This window comes from Glarea lozoyensis, assembly GCF_000409485.1.
Source record: "Glarea lozoyensis ATCC 20868 chromosome Unknown GLAREA9, whole genome shotgun sequence".
NCBI classification, from domain to species: Eukaryota; Fungi; Ascomycota; class Leotiomycetes; order Helotiales; family Helotiaceae; genus Glarea; species Glarea lozoyensis.
This window is the reverse complement of record NW_007361004.1, coordinates 1,582,233-1,603,380: the sequence shown is the minus strand read 5'-3', so window position 1 is coordinate 1,603,380 and position 21,148 is coordinate 1,582,233. Positions and strand designations below refer to the sequence as shown.

At 47.2% G+C, this 21,148-nt stretch overlaps 6 protein-coding genes across 6 annotated transcripts; 4 read left to right on the top strand and 2 right to left on the bottom strand.

The window, feature by feature from the left end:
- Positions 1-227: 227 nt before the first annotated feature.
- On the top strand, positions 228-6,571 carry GLAREA_08470 (FabD/lysophospholipase-like protein; the record flags this gene model as incomplete). Its single annotated transcript, XM_008090514.1, has 2 exons — positions 228-5,415; positions 5,469-6,571. The coding sequence occupies 2 exons, from the start codon at positions 228-230 to the stop codon at positions 6,569-6,571; spliced, it is 6,291 nt and encodes a 2,096-aa protein (XP_008088705.1).
- Positions 6,572-7,427: 856 nt separating this feature from the next.
- On the top strand, positions 7,428-11,520 carry GLAREA_08469 (uncharacterized protein; the record flags this gene model as incomplete). The annotated part of the gene is made up of 3 exons (XM_008090513.1): positions 7,428-7,840; positions 8,210-10,824; positions 10,871-11,520. 3 exons carry the CDS (start codon positions 7,428-7,430, stop codon positions 11,518-11,520), a joined length of 3,678 nt encoding a protein of 1,225 aa, XP_008088704.1.
- Positions 11,521-12,056: 536 nt separating this feature from the next.
- GLAREA_08468 (uncharacterized protein) lies at positions 12,057-13,488 on the bottom strand (the record flags this gene model as incomplete). Its single annotated transcript, XM_008090512.1, has 8 exons — positions 12,057-12,083; positions 12,236-12,445; positions 12,492-12,886; positions 12,937-12,952; positions 13,067-13,109; positions 13,173-13,196; positions 13,245-13,315; positions 13,366-13,488. The coding sequence occupies 8 exons, from the start codon at positions 13,486-13,488 to the stop codon at positions 12,057-12,059; spliced, it is 909 nt and encodes a 302-aa protein (XP_008088703.1).
- A 1,078-nt stretch (positions 13,489-14,566) lies between these two features.
- GLAREA_08467 (Acyl-CoA N-acyltransferases (Nat)) lies at positions 14,567-15,383 on the top strand (the record flags this gene model as incomplete). Its single annotated transcript, XM_008090511.1, has 2 exons — positions 14,567-14,990; positions 15,040-15,383. 2 exons carry the CDS (start codon positions 14,567-14,569, stop codon positions 15,381-15,383), a joined length of 768 nt encoding a protein of 255 aa, XP_008088702.1.
- Positions 15,384-16,655: 1,272 nt separating this feature from the next.
- Positions 16,656-18,635, top strand: GLAREA_08466 (RING/U-box; the record flags this gene model as incomplete). Its single annotated transcript, XM_008090510.1, has 3 exons — positions 16,656-17,668; positions 17,723-18,087; positions 18,145-18,635. 3 exons carry the CDS (start codon positions 16,656-16,658, stop codon positions 18,633-18,635), a joined length of 1,869 nt encoding a protein of 622 aa, XP_008088701.1.
- A 709-nt stretch (positions 18,636-19,344) lies between these two features.
- On the bottom strand, positions 19,345-20,481 carry GLAREA_08465 (carbohydrate binding family 6; the record flags this gene model as incomplete). The annotated part of the gene is made up of 1 exon (XM_008090509.1): positions 19,345-20,481. The coding sequence occupies one exon, from the start codon at positions 20,479-20,481 to the stop codon at positions 19,345-19,347; it is 1,137 nt and encodes a 378-aa protein (XP_008088700.1).
- Positions 20,482-21,148: the final 667 nt, after the last annotated feature.

Genomic DNA, 21,148 nt, shown 5'->3' with positions numbered 1-21,148 from the left:
TTCATTCAGCAATAGAAGACCCCGAGAAAACGGCAATACGCCGTGCTGTAATTTGCAGCCAGATTCGGTGCTTGATATCACTCCTGCTCTTTACTGAGTTTCTGGAGCTTCAGAGGTTCGTGGAGATAATTGTGAAATACATATTGATTGAGTTTGTTCAGGGTGGCACTTACTAACTTTTCCTAGTAATCCGCTTTCTCAATAACTCCACCACAAAATCTTTCACGATGTACGGAACCTCTACCGGCCCCCAAACGGGCGTCTCTACACCACGATCCTCTGCGTCATTACGACCTCTCGTTCTTAATCACGGCTCTCTCGAATACTCCTTTCTGATACCCACCAACCTGCACTTCCATGCCACCCAGATTAAGGAACGATTTGTTTCTTCACTTCCATCAGCAACAGATGAATTGGCTCAGGATGATGAGCCTTCCTCCGTGCCAGAGTTGGTAGCACGATATCTGGGATTCGTTGCAGCAGAGGTGGAAGAAGGTGAAGATGATGCTCAGGGGACATATGCGGAGGTCTTACGGCTTGTCTTGAACGAGTTCGAGCGTGGCTTCTTGAGAGGCAATGAAGTTCACGCACTGACGGCGACCCTTCCGGGAATCAACGAAAAGAAGCTAGAAGTCGTTAGAAGTTATTATGCAGCTCGAGCAGCAATTGGCCGAGCCATCAGGCCCTACAACTCAGCTTTATCCCGGGCCGCCAGTGATGAAGGCGCTAAAATTTACAGCATTTTTGGTGGACAAGGAAACATAGAAGAATATTTCGATGAGCTTCGTGAGCTTTACAACACATACCCAGCTTTCTTGGAAGAGCTCATTCATTCCGCCGCTGAGCTCCTCCAGAATCTGTCGAAAGATTCAAGGGCCGAAAAGTTGTACCCTAAAGGGCTCGATGTTTTGGCGTGGCTGCACAGCACCGAGGAGACGCCAGATGTTGACTACATGGTTTCCGCCCCAGTCAGTTTCCCATTAATTGGTCTTGTCCAACTTGCCCATTATACTGTGACTTGCAAGATTCTTGGCCTCACTCCCGGTCAATTCAGGGAATATGTCAGTGGAACGACTGGTCACTCCCAGGGAATCGTCTTAGCTGCGGCTACATCTGCTATGGATTCGTGGGAGTCATTTGACGATGTCTCTATCTCCGCGCTTACAGTGCTTTTCTGGATTGGAGCTCGAAGTCAACAGACATACCCAACGACATCCTTGGCACCACATGTTCTACAGGATTCAATCGACAATGGAGAAGGGAAACCAACACCTATGTTGAGCATCCGCGATTTGTCTCAAGCGCAGGTCCAAGAGCACATCGATGCTACCAACCAATACCTTCCGGAAGACCGACATATCTCCATATCTCTCATTAATAGTGCCCGAAATATGGTTGTCACTGGCCCTCCAATTTCGCTTTATGGTCTCAATTTGCAGCTTAGAAAGGTCAAGGCTCCAACTGGTCTTGATCAAACTCGAATCCCTTTCACCGAGCGAAAGGTCCGATTTGTCAACCGATTTTTGCCAATCACATCTCCTTTCCACAGCAAATACCTAGCTAATGCTACTGAACATCTTGCGGACGATCTCAAGGATGTGCACATTGATAGCAAGTCCTTGGCCATTCCAGTTTACGATACCAACACGGGCAAGGACCTGAGAGAGGTCAAAGGCGACGTCGTCCCGACTCTCGTCCGCCTCATTACTCATGACCCTGTGAATTGGGAGAAAGCCACAGTTTTCCCTGGTGCAACACACATTCTTGATTTCGGCCCAGGTGGTATCTCAGGTCTTGGTGTTTTGACTAGTCGCAACAAGGACGGAACTGGTGTCCGGGTCATCTTGGCTGGTACTATTGATGGCACAGTCACAGAAGTCGGATACAAACCAGAAATCTTCGATCGAGACGAGGAGCATGCCGTGAAATATGCGGTTGATTGGGTGAAAGAGCATGGTCCTCGCCTAATCAAAAATGCAGCTGGAAAAACATTCGTCGATACCAAGATGAGCCGCATGTTGGGTGTTCCCCCAGTTATGGTTGCTGGTATGACACCATGCACTGTGCCTTGGGACTTTGTGGCAGCCACCATGAATGCGGGATACCAAATCGAGTTGGCTGGAGGTGGTTATTACAACGCCAAGACGATGACAACCGCATTGAAGAAGATTGCAAGCGCTATTCCCGCTGGACGCGGTATCACCGTCAACTTGATCTATGTCAATCCTCGCGCCATGCAATGGCAAATTCCTCTTCTTGGTCAATTGCGTGCTGAGGGTGTTCCTATCGAAGGTTTGACCATCGGTGCTGGAGTTCCCTCAATCGAAGTTGCTCAAGAATATATTGAGACTCTTGGATTAAAGCACATTGCTTTCAAGCCAGGATCCGTGGATGCTATTCAAGCCTGCATCAACATTGCAAAAGCTAATCCTACATTCCCTGTTCTTCTTCAATGGACCGGTGGCCGTGGTGGTGGCCATCATTCTTTCGAGGATTTCCATCAACCAATTCTCCAGATGTATGGCCGAATCAGAAGAAGCGAAAATCTCATTCTCGTCGCGGGTAGTGGTTTTGGTGGTGCCGACGATACCTATCCTTACCTCACCGGTGAGTGGTCTGCAAAGTACGGTTATCCACCAATGCCATTCGACGGTTGTCTCTTTGGCAGTCGTGTCATGACAGCAAAAGAGGCACACACAAGCAAGAATGCCAAGAAGGCTATCACTGAAGCAGAAGGTCTTGACGACGCACAATGGGAAAAGACATACAAGGGACCAGCTGGAGGCGTTATTACCGTGCGCTCTGAGATGGGTGAGCCAATTCACAAGCTTGCCACTCGTGGTGTCAAATTTTGGGCAGAGATGGATGCAAAGATTTTCAGCTTGCCCAAAGAAAAGCGTGTTGCCGAACTAAAGAAGAACCGTGAATATATCATTAAGAAGCTCAACGACGATTTCCAGAAGGTTTGGTTTGGACGCAACAAGGCTGGAGAGACCGTTGACCTCGAAGATATGACCTATGGCGAAGTTGTTCGCCGCATGGTTGACTTGATGTACGTTCAACACGAGTCTCGATGGATCGATCCATCATTCGAGAAGCTTACCGGCGATTTCATCCGCCGCGTTGAGGAACGTTTCACTACCGAGGGTGGCAGAGCATCATTGCTCCAAAGTTATTCAGACTTAGACAACCCATATCCAACCGTCAAAAAGATTCTTGCAGCTTACCCAGAAGCCGAAGAGCAACTCATTAATGCGCAGGATGTCCAGCACTTCCTCCTCCTTTGCCAACGCCGTGGGCAGAAGCCTGTTACTTTTGTCCCTTCTCTTGATGCGAACTTCGAGTTCTTTTTCAAGAAGGATTCTCTCTGGCAATCCGAGGATCTTGAGGCCGTCATTGACCAAGATGTTGGTCGAACTTGTATCCTGCAAGGCCCAATGGCTGTCAAGTACTCTACAATTGTCGATGAGCCCATTAAGGATATTCTGGATGGTGTTCATGATGCTCACATCAAGGGTTTGACCAAAGATGTATATGGTGGAAACGAGGCCTCCATTCCAGTCATCGAGTACTTTGGCGGAAAGCTCATCGACACCGAAGTTGAAGTAGACATCGAAGGTCTGACTGTATCCCAAGATAACGAAAAAACCACTTACCGTGTTGGTTCCGCTGCTGCTACTCCACTTCCACCAAGCGACGTCTGGCTCGCTATGCTTGCCGGTCATAAGCGATCATGGCGCTACGCACTCTTTTCCTCGGAGGTCTTCGTGCAAGGGCATAACTTCCAGACAAATCCTATGAAGCGCATTTTCGCTCCGGTTCGTGGGCTTTTTGTCGAGATATTGCACCCCAACGACCCATCAAAGACTGTCATCACGGTCCGCCAGCAACCAAGACCCAACCAATATGACGAAGTCATCAATGTGAGACTGACCGGTAAAAATGAGATCACCGTCAACATTATCAAGCAAAGCACAGCTCTTGGTAAACCCGTTGCAATGCCGCTGATCTTCACCTATCATCCCGAGGCTGGTTACGCCCCAATTCGTGAAGTAATGGAAGACCGCAACGATCGCATCAAGGAATTCTACTGGCGTGCCTGGTTTGGTAATGAGCCACTCAACCTCGATGCATCTGTCACTGGTAAATTCAACGGTGGCAAAGCAACCATCACTTCTGAAGCCATCAATGATTTTGTACATGCTGTTGGTAACACTGGTGAGGCGTTCGTTGATCGCCCAGGTAAGGAGGTTCTAGCACCTATGGATTTTGCCATCGTTGTTGGGTGGAAGGCTATCACGAAACCAATCTTCCCAAGGACGATTGATGGTGATCTTCTCAAGCTTGTCCATCTCTCGAACGGGTTCCGCATGCTCCCAGGCGCTGAACCTTTGAAAAAAGGCGATGAAGTGGAAACAACCGCACAGATCAATGCTGTCATCAATCAAGCGTCGGGCAAGATGGTTGAGGTTTGTGGTACGATTACACGCGAGGGCAAGCCAGTCATGGAGGTCACTTCTCAATTCTTGTACCGGGGTGCTTACACCGACTTCGAGAACACATTCCAGCGCAAGGTTGAGACGCCAATGCAAGTTCATCTCGCCACTACAAAGGATGTAGCAGTTTTGAGATCCAAGGAGTGGTTCAACCTTGATGAGCTAGACCAAGAGCTCATTGGCCAGACATTGACTTTCCGCCTCCAAAGTTTGGTCCATTTCAAGAACGAAACAGTCTTCGATAGTGTTGAGACCAGAGGACAAGTCCTTCTAGAGCTTCCTACAAAGGAAGTCATCCAGGTCGCAAGTGTGGAGTACGAGGCGGGCGTTTCTCACGGAAACCCAGTTATTGACTACCTCGAGAGACATGGTTCCTCCATTGAACAGCCCGTCAACTTCGAAAATGCCATTCCTCTCAATGGGAAGACTCCACTTCTCCTCAAGGCCCCAGCATCCAACGAGCCCTACGCAAAGGTTTCCGGTGATTACAATCCTATTCACGTATCCCGAGTCTTTGCTGCTTACGCCAACCTTCCTGGTACTATCACGCACGGAATGTATTCCAGTGCTGCCGTGCGAAGTTTGGTCGAGACCTGGGCCGCTGAAAATAATGTCGGTCGTGTCAGAAGTTTCCACGCATCCTTGACTGGTATGGTCCTTCCTAACGATGACATTGAAGTCAAATTGCAACACGTTGGTATGGTTGCCGGTCGCAAAATCATCACAGTCGAAGCGAGCAATAAGGAGACCGAGGATAAAGTTTTGCTCGGTACAGCTGAAGTTGAGCAGCCTGTGTCATCTTATGTCTTCACTGGCCAGGGTTCTCAGGAGCAAGGTATGGGTATGGAACTTTATGCTAGCAGTCCAGTTGCGAAGGAAGTTTGGGATCGCGCTGATAAGCACTTCATGGACAATTATGGTGAGCCCGCATACCTCTTCAGAACCCATACCCATTTACTAATATTTTTCTAGGATTTGCCATTACCAACATCGTCAAGAATAACCCTAAGGAGCTTACAATCCACTTTGGTGGAGCTCGTGGAAAGGCTATTCGTCAAAACTACATTGCCATGACTTTCGAGACTGTCAGTGCCGACGGATCCACCAAATCCGAGAAAATCTTTAAAGAGATTGATGAGAAGACCACCTCATACACCTACCGATCACCAACTGGCTTGCTCTCCGCTACTCAATTTACGCAACCCGCTTTGACTCTCATGGAGAAGGCGAGTTTCGAGGATATGCGCTCCAAGGGACTCGTCCAACGTGACAGTTCGTTTGCTGGTCACTCTCTTGGAGAGTACTCGGCTCTTGCTGCATTGGCAGATGTCATGCCTATTGAGAGTTTAGTTTCCGTTGTGTTCTACAGAGGTCTCACTATGCAAGTTGCTGTTGAGCGTGACGCATCTGGTCGTTCGAATTACTCCATGTGCGCCGTCAACCCAAGCAGAATCTCAAAGACCTTCAACGAAGAGGCTCTCCAGTACGTGGTGTCCAACATTTCAGAAGTCACCGGCTGGCTTTTGGAGATTGTCAACTACAACATTGCAAACATGCAGTATGTCTGCGCTGGTGATCTCCGAGCCCTCGATACTTTGACAGGTGTCACCAACTACCTCAAAGCCCAAAAGATTGACATTCAGCAATTGATGCAAGATCTTTCGCTTGAAGATGTCAAGGAGCATCTCGCAGAGATTATCCGCGAGTGCGCCAAGCAAACCGAAGGCAAGCCAAAGCCTCTCGACCTTCAACGTGGTTTCGCAACCATCCCTCTCAAGGGGATTGATGTTCCTTTCCACTCTACGTTCTTGCGCTCTGGTGTCAAGCCTTTCCGATCCTTCCTTCTCAAGAAGATCAACAAGACTACTATCGATCCAAGCAAGTTGATTGGCAAATACATTCCCAACGTCACAGCTCGACCATTCGAGCTGACTAAAGAGTACTTCGAGGATGTCTACAGACTCACCAACTCACCAAAGATTGGTGCTGTGTTGGCGAACTGGGATAAATACCAGGATCCTCCTACAAATGGCGTGAACGGTGTTACGACGAACGGGATTAATGGAACGCATTGAACGGGATGAATAGAAGTAGCGATATTGTGCTATAAATAAGGGAGTAATGCATGGCGTTGGGAAGGAATATATAGTATGTTTTTGTTGTGGTGCTATCTTGTAATTAGTACTTTTTGGTGTTAGGACATTAGATATTCTAATTCTCATCGTTCGATTTAGACTTAAACAAATGGCTTTGTGATTGTATGTGCCTTGCGAGAAAAGGACAGATTAAGCCAGCTTATCAAAACGAAGATAATTATTTAGAAGAACAAACTAGTAACTACACGAGACTTCCTAGGAGTGAGTGACAGCGTCTGTTTAGTTCTAGTCTGCTACTTTGGCTGCGGCTGTTATACAAGCAGCCATTCTTGGAAGCTTCCGTTATAGCGAGTTGATACCACATTAGTAGGAGAAAGGACCACATCATGGGACTAAGTAGTAGTTGCTATTTGCTTAAAATTAATACAAAATCATTACTACTCTGATAGTATTTTCCTAATGCGCTTTAAGTTATCAATCTCAATTCTGTGCGACAAAAAGCCTCGGATCTTCCTGCCCTGACTGTCAGAAACGCGTCCGCCTCAGCGAGTCACAAGCGGCCCAGACTGGCGATCTTGCCAAACGAGCCGTCGCAAGAACTGGATGACGACGGGCACTTCCCCTTCCAGCTTTTCAACCAGCCATCGTCACGAGGAAACAACGCCATTACGAAGATTCGTACCGCATCGCGCCAATTTACGATTCAGGACGACAACCTTTTCACCAGGCTCAACATGTGCCGATCTGCTCGTGAATTCTAGGACGGTCCATTCTGCTATCGATAGCTCTAGCCTCCAGCTCAACCCCGCGACCGACAGCTGCAATACCACGCGCTATGTCAGAACGCTCGGAATCGCCGTCCACGGTGGGAAAGCTACTCTCCAAGACACGGTCACGAAATCGAAAGAATGGAGATTCTGCAACGAATTCAGTCCATAGTGACAAAAACGAGGGACATGGTCTGCGAGCATCAATAGACAACACGATTGATAAGCTGAAGGGTCATACTGGGTCGGACGATGAAGGGAAGGCTGGCATCAAGAAGCTTGTGCCCAAGGTGTTAGTACCGAAACGCAAAAGAAGGCAACAGGAAGAAGAGATGCGCGCAAGTGAAGAAGCTGCAGCAGAAGCAGCTCGAGGAAGAAGCGTTGCTGAACGAGGCACACTGAGAAACAACAGCAACACGCCGTCCAATGGATCGAATGATGCGAGCAGTTTGCTCACCTACGAGGAGTCCGATGGGGAATCGTAAGTCAATTTCCAATGTCTTCGTTTGTTTTTAATCCCTTCTCGCTGCAATTGACTGTCGCGCATCGCATCAGAGCTATGTTGTAGCTCTTTGTCTGCGATAGAGCTGCCGGCCCTGTTGTAGCTTCACAAGTATCAGCCCTGCAGACAAGCGAGGCTCCAAAATATTTCATTGACTGGTGTCCTTCTTCTCCACCTCATAGCAAACACCGCATATACACAGTCCTCCGCCGAGCTCTTGCTCGTTCTCGTTGTTGCGCATTCTGCTTTCTGCCTGATACGGTTTCTAGCCGTTCTGGATTGATATCCCTGCATCATTTGCCTCGCATACGTTTACGCATTCGTATTCCTTTCCTAACACTCTCGCAGACCGCTCGATACACGGCCTGGGCTTTCAACACATGCGTCCCACATCGGATACCTCACTTCGTCATCGCCTCTGCTGCAAACCTCGATCGTACCTGAGATAACGCATACAAATACCCTGGACGGAGCAGTGTCGGACGTGCAGCCTTCACCACGAACAAACGAAGTGGCTCCTTCAGACTCGGCGGTATCCCTCTTGGCCGACAACCAGCTTCGAGCACCCTCTGACAGTTCACAACGAAGATCTCCATCACCGGTTGGCAGATTAAAAGAGGCTTTCAAGCCGCGGCGGGGGGGCAGCCCCAACAGTAGCCCTGAGCGCAAAGTTGGGGGCAGCGGGCCTGGAGCGGCATCTAGAGAAAATCTGGGGAATAACAGCAGACGAGGAAGTGTCGTCTCAAGGATATTTGATAAATCAGGACCACAATCAAACTCTGCCAGTTCGTCCCCGGAGAGGCCACGAAACTCGAAGCCGCAACCTATAGATACGCATGCTACGCCACAAACACCGCCTCCAAGCGACCTGTCGAGAGCTCCTACAATTGTCAACACACCACCTACACCAACAGAAACGGGAGAAGGTCGAGCTGGTGCTGGTCGTGACAGAGTCAATTCAGATCCTGCCGCCCAAAATACCAATGTGGTCACATCTCCTTCGGGGAATATGATATCGCACCGACGTGTGAGATCCAACTCAGCAGCGTTAGGCCCTAGTAAATTGTCAAATATCACATCAGCACCGTTAACTCCTACACCAGAGAACGGCTCTACTACACCAAGCGCTGGAGGCTTCTTCTCTTCCGTCTTTTCTGCCGCTCAGAACGCTGCGAATACTCTGAGCAGTAGTATAGCCAACACATCGGTTGCGCCGAACAATAGGAACAAAAGCAATACTGCTCAAGAATTGAAAGAGATAGTGGAGAGCCCTGAGGTCGAAAGTCTCGCCGACAAAACAAATTCCGAGAGTTCTGCTGGGGAGAAGGAGTTGGCTGTGAAGACACTGGGCATGGGCGATTTGAACCTCAGTCACCTAGGAATATCAGAAACGCAAAGCAACACAAGCACGCCAATGGCGTTAAGATTTCCAGAAGATGGTCGCAGTAGAGCGAGCACAAATGAGAGTCCCTTCAGCAACCCGGACATATCTTCAACGACACTGACCGGCGCCGAAGGTTTCGATACCGCACCCGCTTCTGTCGTAGACGATACTCCAGTACCTGCACCTCGATCCAACTATGAGCACTCTGCGGGAGAGCAGACTCCACCAAATGGGAGTCTTTTTGAGGGCAAGGGCGGCATACATCGAAGTGGTAGTATTCGGAGCTCGAAATTTGGTCATAGAAGGAAAAGAGGAAGTTCGGCGGCCACCGGTGGTAGTACTATTGGTGCTGCTCTTTTGGCCTCACATTCTGCTCTCTCAAGCCCTAATAACGGTACGCCAAAAATCACAGGATTTGCTGTCGCAAGCAAGAAGCGGAATCGCGACTTCCACAACCTATTCAAAAGCGTACCGGAGGATGATTACTTGATAGAAGATTATAGCTGTGCCTTACAAAGAGAAATCCTTGCACATGGCCGTTTATACGTTTCCGAAGGTCATCTCTGTTTTAGCAGCAACATTTTCGGCTGGGTCACTACGTTGGTTATGAGTTTCGATGAGATTGTCTCTGTAGAAAAACGCAGTACCGCTTTGCTATTCAAGAATGGGCTTATGATTTCGACTCTTCATGCCAAGAACATTTTCGCTAGTTTTACAAGTCGAGATTCTACTTATGACTTGATTGTTGGCATTTGGAAACTCGGACACCCCAGTTTGAGAAGTTCTCTTAACGGCGTAGCTATCCCTGAAACCGGAGGTGGGGACAAGACAGAAAAGTATGATGGTACTCCTGCCGCTGCTGGAAGTCAGAGTGGTTCAGAATCCGATAGCGAGGGCGAAGATGGCGACGAGATGTATGACGAAGATGAAGAGGATGAAGATGGAATGAGTTTCACTCAAGCAGATGGTAGTGTGGCTGGAAGTGATGTTGGTGAGCGGGTGGTTAGCCGCAAGCCTTCGGCACCGATTGTGTCTAATGGAACGACTTCAGTCGAAAAGAAAGAAGATACACCAGCTACAGCGGGAGGGGACTTTCCAGGTCCAGCTTCACACGCTCCAACTAAATGCGGCGACGCAGACACACATTTCCCAAGAGTTTTGGCTGATGAGATTATTGCTGCCCCTCTAGGCAAAGTCTACAGCATGCTATTTGGGCCTCAATCATCGACTTGGTACAAAAACTTCTTGCTCGTGGACCAAAAATGCTTCGACTTGGTTCAGGAGGGTAGCAGTGCGCTACCTTTAACTCTGGAGAACAAAGTCCGTAACTACTCTTATATAAAACCTCTGAGTGGTGCCATTGGTCCAAAACAGACGAAATGTATTAGTATCGAAACTCTCGATTCTCTGGATCTGGAGAAAGCGGTCTCTGTCACTATTGGAACCCAAAATCCAGATGTGCCTAGCGGCAATGTTTTTAGTGTCAAAACGAGATATTGTCTCATGTGGGCTGAGAACAATTCTACCCGATTTCTAGTTACATGTGTTATCGAATGGACAGGAAAGAGTTGGCTAAAGGGTAAGTCCTCATCAATTGAATAATTCAATCTCCTAACGTGACATAGGTCCAATTGAAAAGGGTACGAATGATGGTCAAGCAGCATACGCAAAAGATCTTGTTGCGGCTCTTAAGGCCGCGGTTTCTAAGGGACGCCCAACCGCGGCAGTAGCCGGTAGAGGCAAGAAGAAGGGCCGTAAGGGTCGCGAATCGAAAGGAATCAACAAAACCACAGATGGAGCCTCAGATCCTAAGCCTGCGGTATCGAACTGGGGATTATTTGAACCACTTCACGGTATCCTCGGTCCTGTTGCGGATATTTTTGGTCCACTATTTACAGGCAACATGGTATACGGTCTCCTGGTCGGCCTACTAGTCACCGCATGGTTCGGCTTTGGTTTCCCAAGCAGAAATTCCAGTCGAGGCTCGGGCATGGGTTTCATCACCACCCCCGAACGCGTAGCGGCCTACGAAGAGATGTGGAGGCGCGAAGAAAGCGAGCTCTGGGAATGGCTGGAAGATCGCGTCGGCACGGCTGGTCTTCGAAATGCGGCGAATATGCCGATCGAGGCGAAGAATATCAAGGATAAACTTGGGGGTGAGAAGATGGAGGCGTGGAAGGTGGATGCTGCGATTAGGGTTACGGAGGAGAAGTTGAATGTGCTTAAGGATTCGGTGGCGAAGAAGAAAGAGGAGATGAAGGCAGATCAGTCGTGAGCTGTGTGAGTTTAGCTAAGCGTTTGTGCATTTTGATTGGATAGGGGCATGGCGTGTGTTTTTGTTTTGGGCGGGTTTTTCTCTTCATCATTTGTGTTACTTGTTTTGTTGGTGAGAGTGGTCTTGGTGGGATTTATAGGGGAATGACAGAAGTGTTCCTGGGTATTCATCTTACTTTACTACTTACTACTTACGACATACGCTTTTTTGGTTGTTAGTTTACATAGCGGGGGCTGAACAATACCATCATTTACTTTTTTTGGTCACATGTATACCGTAATGAGGGGTTTGTGCTTTGATTGTGAGATTGTGGGGTTTTGAAGGGGGTGGGTGGTGGCACTGGTGGGTGGCGAATGTGTTAGAGGTCTTAGGTTTCATGAGGGTATTGACTGTTTTGCCTTGAGTGCAGAGCATAACTTATGTTGCTGGTCTACTTATGGTGGCTTTGGAAATGGTAAGAAGACTAAACTAAGAGCTAAGAGACTCGGACCCTTTCTGACTTCTGCCACTCTAGTTACTGGCGTTTTTCATCTTTCCTACACTTGAGGTAGTATTTCTTTCTCCTGGTCAGAGACATTTGGTTGGAGGTGGAGTGAAGTATAGGTTTGTGGTGATGAGTGGGTTTTTGTGGGTTGGGGGATGGCCGGTTGAGGTGGGGTGGGGGATTGTGTGTTGTGTCACTTGTGTGTTGTGGGTTGTAGTGTGTGATACTGACCATTACGGTGGCTCCAGCGGTCGACTTGACGCCGTTGGCGAAGATGGCAATAAATGGATAGCCAGTAGGTGATGCTGCTGCCGTTTCAAGATCTCCAGCACAGTACAATGTGGCAAGTAGCATACCACCGCCAAGAAACCCATTTATCATGATCGAATAAATCATCGCCCGAGGTACTGTTTTCGCAGCTCCTTTGATTTCCTCGGACATCTAATTTCGTCAGATAGATTTGAGTTAAGGGGCTCTTCAGATTTACATGGACGGCACCATCAGTTCCCACGAAGGGTGCCGCAACTCCTTCCATGCCGATGAAAAATGCCAACGACATGGAACTCCAACCACTGTTCAAAAACGTCCCCCAAATCTCGTTTGATTGCGTGTGTGGCGCCAATCTGACCAGCGGAATAAGAACCGCGAAGAAACCAAGAACATGAAGAATGAGCACGGTAACCTCAAAAGCCGGCAAAAGTTTGCTGAAGATTGTGTTGACACTCAAAGCGAGGACTATGACTCCCCAGTAGAGTAACGTCCCATGCCATCCTTTTCCAACATATGACTCGTTGCACAAAATGATTAGACCTTGGACTAAACTCGATGCAAAGAAGGATGTTGTAGCTGTCGAAGACACCCATCCAGCAACAGTCACCCACCCTGATATCGTAAGTTTGGCACACAGTAGAAATGGCAAAGGCGTTTCTTACCGGTGATATAGCTTAGCTATTTTCTAGAACTTCGCGGCGCGAGAACATGAACATAGTGGTATTGGCCTCCAGCTGTGGGAGTCATGGAGTTAAGCTCTCCCAGACTGGTAAAAACGCACAGTGTTCCTACCCAAGCCACGAGGAAACCGTATACGAGCCCGGCTGGACCACCGCTGTCAAGGTGTCAATGGACTTTCCGCATGACTTTCTGTTTTTTGTGGGTTTGTTGAGCTTACTTTTGATATCCTAACAGAAACGTCCTAAAATTGTTTAGCAGAATCCATCAATGACTTAAACGTCAAACTCACGTCAAGACACCTTCCCATGTGTTCATTAATGTACAAGCAAATCCAACAACACTTATAAAACCAAAGCGACGCTGCTCTAAATTAGTTCAAACCAAACAACGTATTCTCGGTGAATACTTACAGCTAGTATCTGCTTCTTCCCAGATCTTGCCAGTGCTAAAGTGTCTTCATCCTTGACGAATTGTTCCAAGCCTTGTCCACGCTCCGCGCGATTTCGGAGACCCTCAGAGTCTATCATATTCATTTCGAACTCAACCGCAGAAGCCGACTTATTAGTCTTTACGCTTATGTCCATATCTCACTGACTAGAAGACCAATCTCCGAGTGTCTATGGTCGGTCGATTGCTTCTCGAAGTTCTAGTTCCGAAATTAAATAAGATTCTGTTCGAATTTCTAACTCGACTGGACAATTAGACAGACAAGCTCATGTAATAGTCCTTCTACAGAAGCATATATCGTCTTTAATCAAGCAATGAAAGATAAAATTCGAAGAGAGATTTGACCAAATGGGCTGCAAGACGGGCTACAATGTTAACCCCGAGTTTGGCAAAGAACAGAGAATTGGATCAAGGTGGTGAGTTGGAAACCAACAGTATATTCGACGTGCTTGAAAGTCTCCATCCTGGCTATTGCATACTTACCAATACATGGCGTGCACTTCTACTGGTTCAAGTCGATAGTGTCAGCTTGAGCATTGGCTTATCTTCCCAAGAGAAGCTCGGCAAACGAACAAGCAATGGCCAAGTCGGGAGCGTACTCGGCGATGCATGCAAGTCGTTGGAAAAGCACCCAATCACCACTTACTGGGGTGTGTGGTAGGCATGTTGATCTATGCGAATCAATACTTGTACACCTCTTTTCAAAATGTTTGGAAATGTGAATATACTGGCTAAGCAATGAAGATGTTATGGATTGATATAGTTCAAAGATGACACGAAGGTGTAAATGATTTTGTGTACAAATGGTTGTTGGTTGTGCTACGCGAAGTATACAAAGGGGCCTTGCAAAGTCAGGGCTAGTCCTGCGAATTTGGAACCAAATACATTTTTGGAAAGCTCACTAATGACACACCAGTAGCGGTTTCCTTGGGTAATCTGCATATGTTTCGTACCACCTACTGCAGTGCAGGATAAAGACGGACTTAAGCGATTGCAAGCAACCAACACACCCAACTATGGATCGCCTATCGCAAAAAGAACGCGAAGCTTTGGGGGTGGGATCACCCTTAGTTGAACATATGTATTATGCTCGACTCTCTTGCCAATAAAATATTGAAGACCTCGTTTTAATATTCCGCTTTCACCCAGCCTACGATTCCATAAATGTCAGAATACGTTCTCAAAGAAGTGAGTAGCCGTGAAGAGCACGACGCACTAATTGACCTCACGTTCCAAGTCTGGAATGATCCTTCCATCACTTCGATCATCCGTATCAATCATGGGCCATTTCTAGGCGAAGGTATCGCAGATATTGAAGCCACCATCGAAGTTGACAAAGAACGATCATGGGCAGCATTTCGAAACGATGATGCAAGTCGCAAAACAATTGTATATCACGTTCCAATAGGAGAAGTTGTTGGATCAATTTGTTGGAAAGTGTACTCAATTGCACCGTTCCCTGCCGGAGCGACGAGAATTGAGCTGCCGTGGTGGCCGAGTGACGATATAGAAGGCAAAGAGTGTGCAGAAGAGATTTTGACTCAGTGCTTTTACCCAAGGGCAAGCTGGATGAACACCCCAATGATTGGTACGACACTTGAATATCTGCATGTTCTCAAATACTGATATGTGCTCAGCAATGGACGACACAAGCGTTCGACGAGACCATCAAAAGAAAGGCGTCGGATCTCTAATGTTAGACTGGGGTATGAAGCTTGCCGATGAACTGAACGTAGAGTGCTACGTCGAGGCCACCGATGCTGGTAGAAATTTGTATCAGAAGTTTGGTTTCATGACACTCATGAAAGTTCTAGTGGACGCAGAAAATGGTACCAGAGAGCGGCATGAAATGATTCAAAAGTTGACTCCCCAACCTACTGAGTACTGGGCTATGTGGAAGCCGAAGGGAGGAGAAGCTAAGGAGGGATCGCCTAGGACCATCTGGGAAGCGATTCAGAAGAGGAATAGTCAAGGGTCATGAGTTGTAGGCTTACAAATATATCATCCTGTTTACAAGTAATTTCGAATAGGAAAATAACAAACAACATTACTTCGCTAGATTCTTCGTCTACCGATAATACTCTCGTTGCTAGCAGTTATCTTTCATTTCTCCTTTTCGTTGGCTCCCTCTTTTACTTATCATCTTATAGTTATATGAAATGAAGCGTATCCTACCGAGTGTGTCTTTTTGTCTCATTAATAAAATTTTCCCATTCAGTCGAGTAGTTCTCAAAGCAAAAGCAATAGGGAGGTTTTGCGACTTATGGGATTATGATTACATGATTACGAGTTATATAATTATTACTATTTTCAAAATAAGAGGTTTTACAGCTTTTGGGACTCGGTTCGTCATTTAGTACGTAAGAGAGTGTTTCGACCCAAATAACTTCCTAATTAGGATAGACTTTCTTAATCCCATCCTAATCCCATGGGACCATATAGTCCCTAACGCGATTTTGGGATTATAAAGTTCTATCGGAGCTCCGAAAGAGAGAAAGTATGAATTACATAAAACTATAGTACTAAACCATAATAGGAAGTTAAACGGTAATCCCAAAATCTGCAAAACCTCTCTAATACAGTAAACTCGATGATAAGTAATTTTAATCTAGTTTTGTTCTCCAAAGAAAAGTTTATCAGAAGTAAATTGATCTAGCGTTGCTGTTTGCTCTTGTCACACTTCTGCTCTCCTCATTCAGCAGATTATGAAGGGCGGAATTTACAAAAATCGGGAGATTCACTGTAAAATAGATGATTGTCCTATAGTGAGTTTGAGATGTTTAACCGGATAATTGAATGATTGGCTTATGTGAGTCTCAGGAAGATATCGAGTAAGTTTCAAGGTGAATTAGCTGAATTTCTAGGATGCACAGTGACTGGATCTAGTTATAAAATAATTCTGTATCATCACAGAAACTTTAATCAACACCAGCCGTCTTATTTTGTTCACTCAGACGAGTGAGTCCAATCGACTGAATCCATCTTTGCACCCTAATCGCACACATTGAACATAATCGCTTGGTCACTTAATCACATTCAATCCAGGAAGCACATTCGAGCGAGGCTTTTGGTCTACAAAACCACCCTTCTCGTCCAAGTCTGACAACTTTCTTACTCCAACAATTTCTCTTCAGATCAAGTACGCTTTGCCACAGAGCCATTATCACTACCTACGTTCTTAGCTTACCCAGGTGTAGCTTCACAAAAAACTAAAACGGCGAATTTCGAGACACTAAAAAGAGCCTTCGATGGCATGGATGATGCCACAGCAGCGACTACCTTCCAGCTTCATCTCGAGGAGGCGATGAATCATCAAGACTATGGGATTGCCGCCGTCATTAATCGAGCATGTGAGGCTCACCGAGGTGGGAGACTGAACCAAACTACACGATATGAATTTCCTAGAGACGATCAAGTCCCGATTGAAGGCCTCGACTTCCCATCGGAAACAGCTTCACATACTGGACAGACAACGTCCCGGCAGCTTCAAGAATACAATAGAGGCGATGATTCGGTGATGGCTTCTCGATGGCGACCAACAGAGATTACTTCGCCGGGTAGAACTCGTCTCCCATTCAGAACGATTCCAGATTACCTCAGAACCCCAGGTCCTGGCACTTTAGAAACAAGATTGCTTCCCCACGTAGACAGGTTCCCTCTACTACGAGGAGAATCATCCCGTGCTGCAACTCGTACGCTGCCATTCGAAAGGCTCATCGGTACTCCCATGGACAGGCCACCACTTTCCCCAGAACCTCCAGAAGAAAACCCTAAATGTTCAAGTTGTTTCGAGTCCTACAAAATCGACGATATTGCACCATCTTGGACGTGTGAACACGGTTTCTGCGCAGAATGCGCCATAAAGGTATTCACCAACTCTCTCAGCGACACCACTCGATTTCCTGCTACTTGCTGCGGACGAGAGCTCTCATTGGAGAATTTCATGTTCGTCCTAACTCCCGGTCTCGTTAAGAGATACGAAGAAAAGAAAGTGGAGACCAAGGCGAAAGGATTTTGCTCCAATCCGAGATGTTCAGCTCCATTCAAAGAAGAAGAAGTTGTTGGTGATATTGGGACTTGCTCCGCCTGTCAGACCATCACTTGTATCTCTTGCAAGTCGGCTGCTCATATAGGGAAAGACTGCTCGGAGATTACGAAGGATGAAGATCATCAAGCAACTATTGATTTGGCAACTGTTTCCGGTTGGCGCGAATGCTTTTCGTGCAAAGCGATAGTCAGTCGCAAGAGTGGCTGTAATCATATCACGTAAGTCCCAATTCACAAGTTGCCTATATCATATTGAGTACTAACATTCCATAGCTGTCGTTGTAAGGCTCAATGGTGTTACCTTTGTGGATCTAAATGGCGACCACGCACCTGCAGTTGCCCATTATTTGGGTTCCCAGGACAAGGAGGAGAACAGGACGACATGGAATTTCGGGAGGGGGATGAAGCGATAGTTATGGAAGACAATCCCGGTGACGAAGCGGTATTTTGGGAGGACAGGATAAACCAGCAATATGATACTGCTGGCGGCCGTGATAGGTACTACGAACAGCGTCTTCAGTCAGCCCAAAGAAGAGCTGCATGGCACGTGGCTCAACAGGGAGATCAGCTACCAAATCGCGAAGTTGAAAGGATATGGCTTAGAACCAGTGCAAACCTCAACGAAGCCCGAAGGCAACGTGAGCAACGGGCCGAAGGAGAATGAGTGATGTCAGAAGCGAACAGACAATACGAAGCCAATCTTGCACGTCTCAAAGAAGAGAGAGTACGAGCGCGAGCTGATATGCTAGATTGGGGTCGACAGCGTCCATTGCCGAGACTTACTGATCGTACAGAAAGAGATCGTACTCCAAATGGCGCATCACAGCATAGAACACGGTTTACTCCAGAGTCCAGCAGGAGCCAGCGAGAACGGTCAGCAGACCAACTTGGGAATCCGACTGCCACAGACTTCTTTTCATTTGTTCCTGTCGATCCTAGTCCACTGCGTCTTCGACAAGAGCAGCAACCAACCAGTAGCTTCAATACACTTGGCAACGCCCTACCACCAAGACGAAACGCCCGAGAAGCTATTCCCCAACAAGCCTCACGGTCCCTCTTTACACCAAGCGAAGTAGGGAGGCAGCCAATACGGAGTGAACAGGATCCAATCCCCAGATCTACACTCGCTGACGCAATCAGGGATCGGAATGTGAGGCATCGTCGTGCTCAATTGCGATATCCATGAACTTACAAGGCGTTTGAGATATGAAGATCTGTGGAAGAGTCAGTGGCTGCTGGGGTGTGTTCTAGAGGTCAGGGGGGGTCATTACCATTGCAATATTGAGAGGACTTATTTGTAGTTGAATGAGAGACGTTCTTGGTTATGTGACAGCGAGCTCTTTAAAGATTTACAGTAGAAATAGAATGTTACTCTTGTCTAACAAAGGGAACGTAGATGCTGTGACCATGAATAGTAGTAGTGGTGATCATTTTCGACTAGCGGGCGAGTCTTTTTGCAAGATAGTGACTGACCCCTTCCTCGCCGGTTAGGGCAGGGAATTAGATTACGAGGGGAGCGCGTTTTCTTTAGACGGTCGTAGAGAAGTAAAAGGGCTCCCAAATATCGACCGAATACCCCTGTGAAATTCAAAAGACTCTTTCCCAGCTGGCGAAACTCGCTTGCAGCTGACCGAGGCACGTATTTATTTCCTGACATAGTGAAATTGTCTTTGATCTAGCAGAACGCTGTTTAATTAAGATGTCATACTTTGGAATGAGTTGTACGACGTAACTTACTCTCCATCGCAGTGTAATTGAAAATACTATAGCGATCTGATCAACAAGTGAACGAGTGTTTGATATATCATATTCCTCGTCCCCCATCTTAACCCCCCTATAAACAAACGTCAAGATCCCAATCCACCAATATATACCCCAATCCTCAAGCTTTACCCTTATCTCCCTCCAACCGCAACAGTAAACAACTTCGGCGCCCCATCAAACACAGTCCCAGCTTGATCTCCTCCATCGCCACCACCAGCGCCAACATCATCATAAGGAAACGCATAACCCCTCCCGTCAATATTCGCCGCATGTACAATCCTCGAGTAGTAATTTGTAGGTGTCGTTGCGTAATATGCGCTAAAATCACTTGTTGGCTGCGTATCACTGCTCAACAGCGTGCTCCTATTCAACGCCGCAGCAAGACGAGCACCGATCGCGCCCATTGCAGCGGCGTTATTAGGGTAGCCACCAAAGGGACCTGTGGAACAGGAGAAGATGTCGGTGGTTGATGGTTTAGCGAACGTGCCGAGGCCAGGGAAGATTAAGAGTCCATTTTTGACGGTGCCGGTGACAACGCCCCATTCAGCTTGTGTGTCGATTTTGAGGGGAGTAGAGGTGTATTTGTCCCAGCAGGCGTTGACGTAGGAATCATAGTAGCCTGCGAAGAGGTTCTGGTTCATGACGTGGCCGGTGTTCGGACTTAGTGCTCGAAGAGGTTTGCCAGCAGCAGTGTTAACGATAAGTTGGTTCCAACCTGCGTTGTCTCTTTGATTTTGAGCGACGAGGTTGTCGCAAACTGTTTGGAGGCCATTTGCTGGCATACCGGCAACACTCTGACTAGCTCCGGCGTCGTTTGTCAAAGTCATGGATATTGGAATCGAGACGAAGTCGACATAGGAGATATTCGCGAAGAGTTGAGCGTCGTTAAATGTGAACTCACAGAAACCCCAGTTCTTGTTGTAATTTGGGTCGGAAGGGTTTGAGACTGAGGGCTCGATGAGCCCCGGTCCAGGATTGAGGAGGAAAGTCAGTTTGTCGTCCATACAAAACCAGATGCGTCCACCCGCAATCCGAGGAATAGTGACAACAGCCGTCGAACCAGGTGGCCCAAGTGGTATGCCACAATCAACTTCCAGTGGACTTCCTACTTTCGCTGGAGAGCTTGGATAATATGGTGTTTTTCCGTCAGAGCGTAGAATAACTCGTTGATTGCCATTGTCGAGTGCTAGTCCCGTGATATATGCGAATATCGTATTAGAATTGGATTGATTCTTCAAAGCCACATTGAGAGTTGTCTTGGTAACCATGATGACTTGTAATCGTGAAAAGGTTGGAAAAATGGTACGTTTCGAGAAGTAACTAGTGTTGGTGTCTGAAAATACGAATGCTGTGTCTGCAACAAAGTCGTTCTGTTGCTGGTAATATATATTACTATAACACCATCAGTTTGACTTCGTTCCGCACATGGTGCTGTCACTTGCTGTGGCTTTTACCACAAACAGTAGGTAGTTCAATGGCCCGATTACGTTTGCAAAGGTCGACACTGAATGACCAGAATCCAGATGATAATGCTTATGATTCAAAAAAGTGATGCGAATGAGCAATGCAACGAGCACAACGCGCTCGGTTGATCAGCTGTTTTTGAAATAGGAATCAGGGAGAATTCTTTCGAGATGGTGCGTCCGCGAACTTCGCACACTACAGTCTACTGCCTCTAGATGTTAAGTATTCAGAACATTTTTGTGTCTCGCTTGATGGCCCAGCAGAGGTGACGTTGTAGTTAAAATATCAAAGTGACTGGAAGATGGGGAAGGCGGAAGAGCAATACACCAATGAAGCAAAAAAGCAACCCTCCGAGAAGCAATATATGAGACAAGATGTGTAAAAAAGAAAAATACAATCCTTGGTAATGTGTAAGTGAAGACTGTACTAGCCTACTACACCATCTCAAGTGTAACACCCGCCTGATGGCTG